The sequence below is a fragment of the Hypanus sabinus genome, chromosome 9 (assembly GCF_030144855.1).
Source record: "Hypanus sabinus isolate sHypSab1 chromosome 9, sHypSab1.hap1, whole genome shotgun sequence".
Classification (NCBI taxonomy): Eukaryota; Metazoa; Chordata; class Chondrichthyes; order Myliobatiformes; family Dasyatidae; genus Hypanus; species Hypanus sabinus.
This window is the reverse complement of record NC_082714.1, coordinates 70,672,442-70,687,354: the sequence shown is the minus strand read 5'-3', so window position 1 is coordinate 70,687,354 and position 14,913 is coordinate 70,672,442. Positions and strand designations below refer to the sequence as shown.

Genomic DNA, 14,913 nt, shown 5'->3' with positions numbered 1-14,913 from the left:
CCCTCAATCGGTGTGTTGCGGTATTCATGCAGAGCAATGTACGGGTCACCGTTGCTGCTCTGAGCCTTCTTGAGCATGTTCTTCACAGTTTGTACAGTTCTTTCTGCTTGTCCATTAGACTGAGCGTGCCCAGGACTGGAAGTAACATGTTGAAATTCCCAGCTTTCTGAAAACTCTCTAAACTCACCACTGGCATATTGTGGACCATTGTCACTGACGACAATATCTGGAATATCATGTCTTGCAAATGTCGACTTCATTGCGGTAATGACACCTTGACTGGACTTGTCACTTAACTTGGTGATTTCAGGATATTTTGAATAGTAGTCCACACAAAGTAGATATTCTGCACCATTGTAGCAAAAGAGATCTGTGCCAAGCTTCTTCCATGGTCTTCCTGGTAGTGGACGGGGAAGCAAAGGCTCTCTTGTATTGCTGTTTTTATTTTCATTACAAACAGCACACTGAGACACAATGTCCTCTATCTGAGTTGACATACCTGGCTGATAGAGAATGTCGCTTGCTCTTTCTTTACATTTCAGTATCCCCAGTATCCTCATGAATTCTGTTGAGCATTTCCTGTCTCATTTGATTTAGTATTATGAGTTTTGCCGCTTTGAACATTAGTCCTGATGCATAGCTAATTTCCTCTTTAAATGTCCAGTATTTCTGCATTTCTTTTGGGACATCTTTTCTTTCTGTTGTCCATCCATTCATTTTAATGTCTCTTAGCATTTGCATTTCAGGATCTTCTGCAGTCGCTTTCCTGAACATGTTCAACTCCCCTTCAGAGATGGGTAGCTGAGGTGTAACCCAGTTGACCTCCAGCTCTCTTCCTAGCAACTCTTCCTTTTGCTCTTTGAGGTAAGCACGGCTCAAAGCATCAGCGATGTGCAGTGCTTTTCCTGGCTTATTGGTGACTGTGAGGTGTACCTCTGTAGCCTGAGAAGCATCTTTTGCAGCCTCATAGGAACTTGATGAAGTGGCTTTTTGAAGATGCTCTCAAGTGGTTTGTGATCACTCTCAACCTGGATTTCTTTGCCATATACATACTGGTGGAACTTCTCACACCCATAAACTATGGCGAGTAATTCCTTCTCGATTTGAGCATATCGGCATTGACAGTCTGTAAGTGCTCATGATCCATACGCCACAGGCCTCCCATCCTGCAGTATAACAGCTCCTATTCCTTCCGAACTGGCATCCACAGACATTGTCACCGGTTCATTGATATCATAGAACTTGAGTGCTGGTGCATTTGTAACCAACTGCTTCAATGTGTGAAAACTTTTCTTTTGTTCATCTTCCCAATGCCATTCAGTATTGCCCTCTAGTAGCTTTTGAAGTGGAGCACTGACCTCCGATAAGTTGGGAATGAACTTGGCAAGATACTGTATCATGCCCATGAACCTCAAAAGTCCTTGCTTGTCTTCAGGTGGTGGTAGCTGTACCACAGCCCTGACCTTTTCATTATCTGGTTTTAGCCCATCAGCGCTGAGTATGTGACCTATGTATTTGATCTCTATAGTTCTGATCCTACATTTACTTTTGTTCAGTTTTAGGTTGTACTCACGTGCTCCCTCCAGAACCTTCCTCAATCTCTGATCATGCTCCTCAATGGCGTCACCCCATATCAGCAAATCATCAATGATACTGACCACTCCATCCAGGCCTTCAATCATTTGTGCCACTGACCTCTGGAATACCTCTGATGCAGAAGAAATCCCAAAGGGTGGATGCAGGAAATGGTATCTCTCTATGGGCGTGTTGAAAGTGCATAATTTGGAACTTTCTTCATCCAGCTTGATCTGCCAGAAACCTTGATTTGCGTCCAATACTGAAAAGTATTTTGCATTAGGCATGCAGGAGACAACCTCTTGAGATCGTGTGGATCCATGCAAATCCTAATCTTTTTCTCTGTGACCACAGTCACTATACTATTCACCCAGTCGGTCGGTTCAATTTGTCTTGTTATGACTCCCATCTGTTCCATTCTGTGTAGCTCCTCCATTACTCGATCCCTGAGAGCAACTGGAACCTTCCTCGGAGCATGCACGACTGATGCAACAGCTGGATCAATCTGGATATGGTGTTTCCCTGGTAAACATCCTAGTCCAGAAAACAAGTCAGCAAAGTCTTTGAGAATGTCATTTTCTTTCTCAACACCATAGATTTGCTTCACCAGGCCTAGCTCTATGCATGCTGCTCTGCCTAGTATTGCCGAAAATATGCTGTTGCACAATCTCACACTCTATCTTGTGTTTTTGTCCTTTGTACACACAGGTGAGTGTTTTCTTTCCCAATGATGCTGTCTTGTGGCCAAAATATCCAACGAGCTTGCAGGTGGATTTTCCAAGTTTTCCTCTGATGTCCAGTGAGTTGAATGTTTCTGCTGACATTACATTGCACTTTGCCCCAGTGTCAAGCTTAAATGTCACATTCCTCCTGTTTATCATCAGATCTTGAGTCCAGTCATCTTCAACATCCATCTCTGCATTGTCAATATTCTTGATGCATACCTCCTGTTTCACTTCAGTTGTTCCAATGAATATGTCACTGTTGTGCTCACTCTGTTCCACAGCATGCATTTTCCTTGCTTGCTCCTGTGATTTGCACATCTTTGCAAAGTGATTTTTCTTTCTGCATAATTTGCATGTCTTACCAAAGGCTGGACATTTTCTGTATCCATGTTTATAACCACATCTGTTGCAGTTAACTTACTTTTGATTATCCTGTGGAGCTGGCTTTGTCCTACTCTTGTCAGTTTTCACAGCTTTTATTTTGTATACTTGAGTCTCTTCATTAAGCATTTTAACCTGACTCGACATGATCTTGCTAGCATGGCATATATCACTTTTTCCAATGTAAGCTCCACCTCCCTCAACAGTCTGCCTCTCACATGATCATCTCGTATGCCACAGACAATCCTGTCGCGTATTAAAGAATCATGCAGTTGTCCGAACTCACAATTTTTTGCCTCGTTCTTCAAATCTGTTATGTCGGCATCTATAGTCTCTGTCGGTCCTTGAGCCCTTGTAAAAAATGTGTCGAATGTACGGTAGGTTTTTTCTCGGTTCGCAGTAATCTTGAAACTTTTTCTTCAACACTTCAATTTTATCTTGCTCACCCTCTTGGAAGACAAATGTGTTGCAAACCTTTATTGCCTCTGCTCCTGCAGAAACGTAGCACATTGCACTTTCTCCGTCTTGCCATCTACACCACTAGCGGTGCAAAACAGCTCAAACTGCTGGAGCCATACCTTCCAATTCTCAGCAATATTACCCCATAGGCTTAAACTCGATGGTGGCTGTAACTTGTTACGTGTCTTCTCTTCCTTTCCTTTCCGCTTTCTTCTGACACCATGTAGCGTTAATGTGACTCGGACACAGCAGTATTAAACACACACATTTATTCACCAGACTTACATTTTACAAAAACCCCCGTGTTCTGACGTCATACGCACTCTGACCTACGAATACTCACATAATACATTACACTCTCCTTCTTTCCATTACAACACCCACCTCATTTCCCACTGGATCTACTGTAGATCCAATAAAAAGTAATCAATTTGAAATATTGACCACTTTATATTATACGCTGATTTAGACAAGTGAACTAAGCATATCTCCATGTCTGCAGATGTCACAAAGTTACGTGGGAGGGTAACTGTGAATTCTAACTGACAGGATGTCGGTGTGGGGTATACATGGCAATCAGCTTAGTGACAGACTCAAATAGGGGGAGATGCAACAAGACCTGGGTGGCCTGGTGCTCAGTTAGATCAGTTTGGAAATGACATCAATCTGCAGCTGTGGTCCTGGGGAGATCCAACAGCAATTGCTGTAATAAAGCAGATGATTCCTTCAATTCCCTATCAAAGACTTTCCCCTGACTAAAAATGCCTTCTCTGGACATTCTCTCATTGCTACTGTTTTCTGTATTGCAGTGTTCTACTCCTTTCAACACCATTGTGCTAGCTGAACAAACATTAACACAAGAAAGCCACATGGTGTCACCACTCCTACCTTCCCAAAGCTGCCTTTTCCTAGCACCATCAAAAAGTTGAAGTCAGTCAGCTTCACTCGGTCTCGATTGCCATTGTTGTCAATTTTGGACCAAGAATCAGATCTCTTCTCCTCAGCCGCCTTAGATCCTGGTCCAATTCTGGCTCTCTAGAAAAAGACAGAAGACCACCAGTAATAATACTCAAGCTAGGACTTTCAACCAAGGCAAAAATGATAAGGCTGTAGGGAGAGAGGAGTACAGTGACACAGCAGGTAGCACCAGAGACCCCTTTCAATCCTAACTTCAGGCATGTCTGTGTGCAGTTTGCATCACCCTGGTTTCCCCAGCGTATTCCAGTTTCCTCCCACATGCAAAGGTGTGCAGGCTGTTAGGTCTATTTGCTGCTGTAAATTGCCCCTACCATGTGGAGTAGTGGCAAAATCTGGAGGAAATTGAAAGGAATGCGGGGAGAATAAATGACAGGGAAAATTAAAGGGGAATGGGATTGTCTGAGCTACTATCAACTACTATCAGCTACTAGCACCAAATTTCTTGGTGTTCACCTGACGGAGAATCTCACCTGGTCCATCAACACCAGCTCCAGAGCAAAGAAAGCCCAGCAGCATCTCTACTTTTTGCGAAGGCTGAGGAAAGTCCATCTCCCACCCCCCATCCTCATCACATTCTACAGGGGTTGTATTGAGAGCATCCTGAGCAGCTGCATCACTGCCTGGTTCAGAAATTGCACCATCTCGGATCGCAAGACCCTGCAGTGAGGCCAGCTGAGAAGATCATCGGGGTCTCTCTTCCTGCCATCACGGACATTTACACTACACGCTGCATCTGCAAAGGAAACAGCATTATGAAGGACCCCATGCACCCCTCATACAATCTCTTCTCCCTCCAGCCATCTGGGAAAAGGCTCCGAAGCATTCGGGTTCTCACGACCAGACTATGTAACAGTTTCTTCTGCCAAGCTATCAGACTCCTCAATACCCGAAGCCTGGACTGACACCTTGCCCTATTGTCCTGTTTATTACTTATTGTAATGCCTGCACTGTTTTTGTCCACTTTATGCAGTCCAGTGTAGCTCTGTAGTCTAGTGTAGCTTTCTCTGTGTTTTTTTTTATTATGTAGTTCAGTATAGTATTTTGTACTGTGTCATGTAACACCATGGTCCTGAAATACATTGTCTCATTTTTACCATGCACTGTGCCAGCAGTTCTGATCGAAATGACAATAAAAGTTGACGACTTGAATAGGCAGTTAGATAATAGGTAATAGAATAGTACAGCACATTACAGGCCCTTCGGCCCACAATATTGTGCTGACCCTCAAACCCTGCCTCCCATATAACCCCTTACCTTAAATTCCTCCATATACCTGTCTAGTAGTCTCTTAAATTTCAGTAGTGTATCTGCCTCCACCACTGACTCAGACAGTGCATTCCACGCACCAACCACTCTCTGAGTGAAAAACCTTCCCCCAATATCCCCCTTGAACTTCCCTCCCATTACCTTAAAGCCATGTCCTCTTGTACTGAGCAGTGGTGCCCTGGGGAAGAGGCGCTGGCTGTCCACTCTCTCCATTCCTCTTAATATCTTGTACACCTCTATCATGTCTCCTCTCATCCTCCTCTCCAAAGAGTACCCTAGCTCCCTTAATCTCTGATCATAATCCATACTCTCTAAACCAGGCAGCATCCTGATATATCTCCTCTGTACCCTTTCCAATGTTTCCACATCCTTCCTATACTGAGGCGACCAGAACTGGACACAGTCCTCCAAGTGTGGCCTAACTAGAGATTTATAGAGCTGCATCATTAAACTCTATCCCTCGATTTATGAAAACTAACACCCCATAAGCTTTCTTAACTACCCTATTTACCTGTGAGGCAACTTTCAGGGACCCGTGGACATGTACCCCCAGATCCCTCTGCTCCTCCACACTACCAAGTATCCTGCCATTTACTTTGTACTCTGCCTTGGAGTTTGTCCTTACAAAGTGTACCACCTCACACTTCTCCGAGTTGAACTCCATCTGCCACTTCTCAGCCCACTTCTGCATCCTATCAATGTCTCTCTGCAAACTTCGACAATCCTCTACACTATCCACACCACCACCAACCTTTGTGTCACCTGCAAACTTGCCAACCTACCTTTCTACCCCCACATCCAGGTCGTTAATACAAAATCACGAAAAGTAGAGGTCTCAGAACAGATCCTTGTGGGACACCACTAGTCACAACCCTCCAATCTGAATATACTCCCTCCACCACAACCCTCTGCCTTCTGAAAGCAAGCCAATTCTGAATCCACCTGGCCAAACGCCCCTGGATCCTATGCCTTCTGACTTTCTGAATAAGCCTACCGTGTGGAACCTTGTCAAATGCCTTACTAAAATCCATGTAGATCACATCCACTGCACTACCCTCATCTATATGCCTGGACACCTGCTCAAAGAACTCTATCAGGCATGTTAGGCATGATCTGCCCTTCACAAAGCCATGTTGACTGTCCCTGATCAGACCATGATTCTCTAAATGCCCATAGATCCTATCTCTAAGAATCTTTTCCAACAGCTTTCCCACCACAGACGTAAGGCTCACTGGTCTATAATTACCCGGACTACCCCTCCTAACTTTTTTGAACAAGGGGACAACATTTGCCTCCCTCCAATCCTCCGGTACCATTCCTGTGGACAACGAGGACATAAAGATCCTAGCCAGAGGCTCAGCAATCTCTTCCCTTGCCTCGTGGAGCAGCCTGGGGAATATTCCGCCAGGCCCCAGGGACTTATGCATCCTAATGTATTTTAACAACTCCAACACCTCCTTTCCCTTAATATCAACATGCTCCAGAACATCAACCTCACTCATATTGTCCTCACCGTCATCAAGTTCCCTCTCATTGGTGAATACTGAAGAGAAGTATTCATTGAGGACCTCGCTCACTTCCACAGCCTCCAGGCATATCTTCCCACTTTTATCTCTAATCGGTCCTACCTTCACTCCTGTCATCCTTTTGTTCTTCACATAATTGAAGAATGCCTTGGGGTTTTCCTTTACCCTACTCACCAAGGCCTTCTCATGCCCCCTTCTTGCTCTTCTCAGCCCCTTTTTAAGCTCCTTTCTTGCTACCTCATATTCCTCAATAGACCCATCTGCTCCTTGCTTCCTAAACCTCATGTATGCTGCCTTCTTCCACCTGACTAGATTTTCTACTTCACTTGTCACCCATGGTTCCTTCATCCTACCATTTTTTATCTTCTTCACCAGGGCAAATTTATCCCTAACATCCTGCAAAAGATCCTTAAACATCGACCACAGGTCCATCATCCCAATTCACACCCGCAAGTTCCAGCCTTATAGCCTCATAATTTACCCTTCCCCAATTAAAAATTTTCCTGTCCTGTCTGATTCTATCCTTTTCCATGATAATGCTAAAGGCCAGGGAATGGTGATCACTGTCCCCCAGATGCTCACCCACTGACAGATCTGTGACCTGACCCAGTTCATTACCTAATTCTCGATCTAGTATGGCATTCCCCCTAGTTGGCCTGTCAACATACTGTGACAGGAATCCATCCTGGACACACTTAACAAACTCTGCCCCATCTAAACCGCTGGAACTAATCTGGTGCCAATCAATATTAGGGAAGTTAAAGTCACCCATGATAACAACCCTGTTATTTTTGCACCTTTCCAAAAACTGCCTCCTAGTCTACTCCTCGGTATCTCTGCTGCTACCAGGGGGGCCTATAGAATACCCCCAGTAGAGTAACTGCTCCCTTCCTGTTCCTGACTTCTATCCAACTGACTCAAAAGAGGATCCTGCTACATTATCCACCCTTTCTGCAGCTGTAATACTATCCCTGACTAGTAATGCCACCCCTCCTCCCCTTTTCCCCCCTCTCTATCCCTTTTAAAGCACTTCTAGGATATTGAGAATCCATTCCTGCCCTGGTGCTAGCCAAGTCTCCGTAATGGCCACTACATCATAATTCCATGTATGTATCCAAGCTCTCAGTTCATCACCTTTGTTCCTGATGCTTCTTGCATTGAAGTACATACACTTTAGCCCTTCTACCTTACTAGCTTTACAGCCTTTATTCTGCTTCTTTTTCATCAAAGCCTCTCTATATGTTACATCTGGCTTTACTCCATGCACCCCTTCCACTGCTCTATCGCTCTGGGTCCCATCCCCCTTGCAAATTAGTTTAAACCCTCTCGAACCATGCTAGCAAACCTACCTGCAAGGATTTTGCTCCCCCTCGAGTTCAGGTGCAACCCATCCAATCTGTACAGGTCCCACCTTCCCCAGAAGAGATCCCAATGATCCAAAAATCTAAAACTCTGCGCCCTGCACCAACTCCCCAGCCACACATTCAACTGCCATCTCCTCCAATTCTTACCATCTTACCATCATAGCACTGGCAGCAATCCTGAGAACGCCACCCTTGAGGTCCTGTTCTTCAGCCTTCTGCCTAGTTCCCGAAACTTACACTTCAGGACCTCATCCCTCTTCCTGCCTATGTCGTTGGTTCCAACATGTATCACGACTTCTGGTTGCTTTCCTTCTCATAACAGTATGTCATGCACCCGGTCAGAGACATCCTGGACCCTGGCACCCGGGAGGCAACAAACCATGCGGGTGTCCTTCTCATGTCCACAAAATCTCCTGTATGCTCCCCTGACTATAGAGTCTCCAATAACGACAGCTCTGCTCTTCTCCGTCCCATCCTTCTGCACCATAGCGTCAGATTCAGTGCCAGAGGCCCTGCCACCGTGCCACACACCTGGTCGGTCATCCTTGCCAACAGCATCCAGCACGGTAAACTTATTATTCAGGGGAATGGCTACAGGGGTGCTCTACACTACCTGTCTACTCTCCCTCGCTTTCCCCCCTCGGACTGTCACCCAACGACCTGCTTCCGGCAGCCAAGGTGTGACTACCTCCCTGTAGCTCTCATCTATGACTGCCTCATTCTCCCTTATGAGTCGAAGGTCATCCAACTGCTGCTCCAGATTCCTCATATGGTCTTCCAGATCACCCAGCCACAAACAGTTCTGGCAGATGTGACTCTGCGGGAGAGGGGAGTTCCCCCAAGACTGCCACATCTCACAGGACAGGCACATCACCGTCTCAGGAGGCATTGTAAAGACTAACTGGGAACAAACTCGTCTTCTGCCTCTTCTCGTTGAAGCCTCTCGAGTCAAAGCCTCAAATCTCCACTCCCTCACTGGCCCACTCACTCACTAGCCACTTTCCACAGGCCACTCAAACTCAAACAATCCCTTTCCTATGATGTAAGAAAAGTGGTGTAGAGGCAGAGTGGTCCAAGAAGAGAAACCAGTTGTTTCAGTCTGGGTGGGAGGGGCTGTTAGAATCGTTTTTTAAGTCAGGGTCAGAAAATTGCTGGCAAAGGCAGTATTTGCTGTCCATCTCACTGCCTTTGAGAAGGTGGAGGTGAGCTATCTCCTTGAACAGCTGCAGCCCTTGTGCTGAAGGTACTGCCACAATGTGGTTTGGGGAGTGAGTTCCAGGATTTTGAAAGAGTTATATATATCTCCAAATGAATAAAAAGTGTGACTTCGAGGAGAAGCTGCAGGCAATGGTGCTTCCACGTACCAGCTGCCCTGTTCTTGGTGGGACAGGCGGCAGGTTTGGGAAGTGTTGTCAAAGCATGACAGAACTACATTATGAAGAGTCACAATTGCAGTCAGTTGCAGCAGGGATTATTAGAATGCAAGGCCGGGAGAAATAGTATATTCCAAAAAGTGGAAAGTCTTTTAAAACCTGGAGTGGCCTTTACGGGGGAATGAAGCTCCTAGAGGGTGCATTATTTTCTGAGGTGTGACTATAGCCCAAGAATTAGGGCAAAAACTGCCAAGTGGGGTACGAATGTCTCAAGTTAATTTTTTATAAATGCAAAGAATGTAGGTGTCACGAAGATTAAAATGGTGACCAGGCAAAAGTAGGTCCCTTTAGAGATTAGCATGTCTATGTCTCAAACAGCAGGACATGCATTTGATTTTTAATGAATATTTCTCCTCAGTATTTACTGAGGATAAATCATGATTGATCAGGAGGTAAAGGAAACAAGTGGAGATGTTTTGAGGAACATTCATTTTATCAGGGAGGACATAATTGCAGCCTCACAGTGTTTTAAAGTGGTTAAATCCCCAGAGCCTGACCAAATGTATCCTTGGACTTTAATGAAAGCTGAAAGATAAATTGTGGGGACCCTTGCAGAGATACTTGTTTCATTATTAGCCATTGGTAATGTTCTCAAAGAGTGGGTGACCAATATTGTTAGATTGTTTAAGGGCAGTAAGGATAAGCCAGCAAACTACAGGCCAGCCAGCCTGGCATCAGCAATGGGGAAACTCTGGAGGGAATTCCAAGGACCCGATCTACCAGTATTTGCAAAGAAAGAGTCTAATTAGGAGGAGTTAGCATTAATTTATGCTTGGAACTTCATGTTTGATGAACATGCTGGAGTTTTTGGAGAGGTTACAGAAAAGGTAGATGAGGGTAGGGCAGTGGATGTTTTCTATTCAGATTTTGACAGCGCTGATCTGTAAAGTCAGGTCCCACAGAATCCAGGGAGCACTAGTTAGGTAGATTCAAAATTGGCTCAGAGGGCTTTCTTGGAATGGAGGCCAGAGATTAGTGGTGTGCCACAGGAGTTGGTGTTGTTATTCATTATTTATAAAAATGAGTTGGATGAGAATGCACAGGACATGATCAGTAAAGGTTATGGATGACATGATACGAAGAGGTGTTGTTGATAATGAAGAACAGATTTTGATTAGTTAGGGAAGATATCCAAGGAATGTAAAATACATTTCAATATAGATAAATGTGAGGTGATGCATTTTGGCAAGTCAAATCAGCCTAGAACTTATACCATGAATGCCAGGGCATACAGATTTTAACAGATCAGAGGGACTCAGGAGTACAAGAGCGTCATCTGTTGAAAGTGATGTTGCCAATAGAAAGAGTGGTGAAGGAGGCATTTAGCATACTGGCCATCAGTCAGAGACTAGATGGGTGGGAACCATGGTGGGCATTCACAGAACTGAGTATAGAACTTGGGACATTATATTGCAATTACATTAGTCTTTTGTGAAGCAGTACTTGGAGTTCTGTGTAAAGTTTTTGTCACCTTATTACAGGAAATGAGGTTAAACTAAAAGAATCCAGGAAAGTCTTATGAACATGTTGCCAAGACGACAGAGCCTGAGTTAGAGTGGTTGGTCAGGCTCGCTCTTTATTCCTTTGACCTCAGAAGTTTATAAAATCATGATAAGGTATGGTAGCACTCTTTTTCCCCAGGATATGAAAGTCCAAAACTTCAGGCATAGATTTAGGGTGAGAGTGGAAAGATTTAAAGAGGATTTGAGGGGCAACTTCTTCACACAGAAGGTAATAAATTATGGAATGAACTGCCAGAGGACGTGGTTGAGGCATGTTACAATATTATCATTTATGAAGCATTTGAATTGGTACTGAACATGGAGAGATCGGGCTTAGAAGGATACGGCCCAAACACAGGAAATTAGGTCTGGATGGGTGGGTGCCATGGATGGTATGGACTCGTTGGGCTGAAGGGCCTATATTGCTCTATGACTATAACTGGGATTAGTTGAGAGGAGCAAAGTTTGGAGGTTTATTATTGAGAGGGGTAGGACAGATGGCATATGCGCACTATAAAAAATGCTGGGTGCAGCTGCTAACACTGGGACAAATACTAGGAAAATTGGGAGGGATGTCAAAATAGGTTGTGTTACCGAGGTCCAGGAATAGAGGAGGCTGCGCTGAATGCATGGCTGTGACAACTTCCCTACTGGGAGTCCACAGACACTGCAGATCAGTAATAACATTTCCTCCTTGCTGATAATCAACTTAAGATTCTTCATAAGGATGCATGCTTAGCCAATGGCTCTACTGTTCCAAAACTATGATTATGTGGCTAAGCACAACTTAAATGGAATCTACAAATAAGCCAATTATCCCACTGTTGTTGGTAAAATCTCAGCTGGAGATGAGGCAGCTTGCAGGAGGGAGATAGATCAGCTGATTGAGTGGGGTCACAACAACAATGTCGTACTCAATGTCAGCAAGACCAAGAAATTGATTGTGGACTTCAGGAAGAGGAAGTCAGACAAACACAGATCTTTCCATATTGATGGGTCAGCGGTAGAAAAGGTGAGCCACTTTAATTTCCTGGGTGTCAACTGCTCGTAGAATTTGTCCGTGGCCAAACACACTGATGCAATCACAAAGAAAGCACACCTATGTCTCTACTTTGTTCAGAGCTAAGGAGATTTGATATGTCATCAAAAATTCTTGGAAATTTCTATAGATGTACTGTGGAGAGTATTTACCTTGTATGGAGCTGTCAAAGAACAGGATCACATGGAACTATTGAGGGTTATAGACTCAACCATCATAATGGGCACAACCCACCATTGAGTACATCTTAATAAGGGAGTACCTTAAGAAAGTAGCATCTATCATTTCAGGACATGCCATCTTCTCATTGCTAACACTAGTGAGGAGGTACAGGAGCAGGAAGTCTCACACTCAATGATTTAAGAACATCCTCTTCGCCTCCGTCATCATAATGGATTGTCTCAACAATCCATTAGCCCATTTTTTATAATTTATAGATTTCTGTCTTGGCACTGTACTGTACCACAAACAAGTTTCATGCCATATGTCAGTGATAATACATCTGAATCAGACTCTTTTCTGAGATGGTGGGGATATTTGTAGTGTATGGTTGACCATAGGTCTATTTGAACACTGGAAGAGTGGAAGGAGATGAGGATGGGCTAAGGTCTCTGGAACGGAATGGAACTAACAACATCTCCAGATGAGCTTTGAAGTGTCCATTACTGGAAAGTGGGCTGATTAGCTGCAAAGTTTCACTTCTTGCCACTGATGGGCTATTACTTCCTATAAGTTTTACTTCTTGTGCCACTGATTTCAAGAATTGGATGATGATAAAACAGCCTACAGAACATGACCTTTTCACTTTTTTGCAACAACATCTGCCCTCTGTGACTCAGTAACTGAACTGGGATACACTCTGTTCCAGCTCTACCCTATGATTCAGCTCTAACCCAGCATCCAGAACACCAGGATGAATATGGGGGTTGGCTATGTGTGAGATTGGAATGGGGAAGAGGCTGGTCACTGATGATTTGTGATAGTCATCAGGCTCTTACCCCCTTAAATAGACCCCACCAGAACACAAGCTGGCCCCTCAGCCTGTTACATGGGTCCCTCTCCTGACTCAGAACTCACCCCCTCCCATCACAGAAATTCCAACTCCACACCATTACCCAAACCCCACTGGCAGTCTCTGGTTCACTCACCTCAAATTTCTGCCTTAGCTCCTCATTTCCTTCAATGTCCTCATCAGGAGGCACGGGAACATTGTAGTACTCCCCTTCCTCTTGACTCAGCAGCTTGTACCTGCACAGGAAAGGTTACACTCAGTTTCAACCTGATCCTGGCTATCTGCTCACAGCCCAGTGAACACTGGTAGTAGGTGGTCACCTCTCTAACTAGAGGCTTGTGGCTTTTGTCATCTATATCAACAACGTAGTAAACTGGATCAACAAATTTGCAGAAGACACCAAAGTTGGGGGCATAGTGGACAGCAAGGAAGGCTAAGAAAGATTGCAGTGGGATCTTGACCAACTGACAAATAGAATTTCAGCAGACAAGTGTTCACTTTGGAAACACAATCCAGGGTAGGATTCATGAGGTGAATGGAAGGCCATCAAGGAGTGTGGTAGAAGAGGGATCTGGGTATACAGATCCATAATTCCTTGAAAATGGTTGCCCCAAGTAGATAGGGACATAAAGAAAGCTTTTGGTAGATTGGCCTTCATAAATCAAATTACTGAGTAAGGGAATTGGGATGTTATTTTGAAGTTATAAGACATTGATGAGGCCTAATTTGGCGCATTGTGTGCAGTTCTAGTTACCTCCTTACAGGAAAGCTATCAATAAGATTGAAAAAGTGCATAGAAGATTTACAAGGATTTTGCCAGGACTTGAGGACCGGAGTTATAAAGAAAGGTTGAACAGGATTTTATTCCATATAGCGTTGAGGAATGAATGAGGGGAGATTTGATAGAGGTATATAAAATTGTGAAGGGTATAGACAAGGTGAATGCAAGCAGGTTTTTTCCTCTGAGGTTGGGTGAGACTAGAACTAGAGGTCATGGGTTAAGGGTGAAAGGTGAAATGTCTAAGGGGAACATGACAGAGAATTTCTTCACTCAGGAAGTGGTAAGAGTGAGGAATGACCTGACTGTACAAGTGGTGGATTCTGGTTTAAATACAACATTTAAGAGGAATTTCGATAGGTACATAGATGAGAAGGACATGGAGACTATGGTCTGACTGCAGGTCAATGTGATTAGGCAGATTAATGGTTCAGTACAAACTGCATAGGTCAAAGGGCCTGTTCTTGAGCTGTAGTGTTCTATGACTCTAACACTGTTGTGCTTAAATACTCACAAGGGCCCAGAAGGTACCTCACACCAGCAATGGCTGCGTGACAGCGCTGTTTTTTCAGTGATGCAGAGGAAGAATCATCCAGCTTCCACCGCAGACAGCTGGGCTCTGGGCTCAAATGCTCTCCCAAATGCCCACTTACAAAAAGTATTTACAACGTGGTATGTCCACTGGGATTGGGGACTACTCCCACCCACAACATAATGTCACCAAGGAATGCAGCAGAACAGACACATCAAAGCAGGGCATTGGTATTTTTAGAAAAGTTATCTTCACATAGCTCTGGAGCACAACATAGTCTGTACGTCACCATGAAAACTGAACAAAGGTAGGCAAATGGAGCTGCGGCCACTATCCTGGTCGA

General features: G+C 44.4%; 1 protein-coding gene across 3 annotated transcripts in view; it reads right to left on the bottom strand.

The window, feature by feature from the left end:
- The window catches only part of LOC132399478 (protein kinase C beta type), a 346,894-nt gene that overhangs the window by 80,450 nt on the left and 251,531 nt on the right, over window positions 1–14,913 (bottom strand). For all 3 annotated transcript variants that reach the window (XM_059979897.1, XM_059979895.1, XM_059979896.1), the window contains 2 exons: window positions 13,397–13,496; window positions 4,029–4,175 (listed from right to left, as the gene is read on the bottom strand). In XM_059979897.1, coding sequence (XP_059835880.1) covers window positions 4,029–4,175; window positions 13,397–13,496 — 247 coding nt within the window. The remainder of the gene's footprint in view (window positions 1–4,028; window positions 4,176–13,396; window positions 13,497–14,913) is intronic.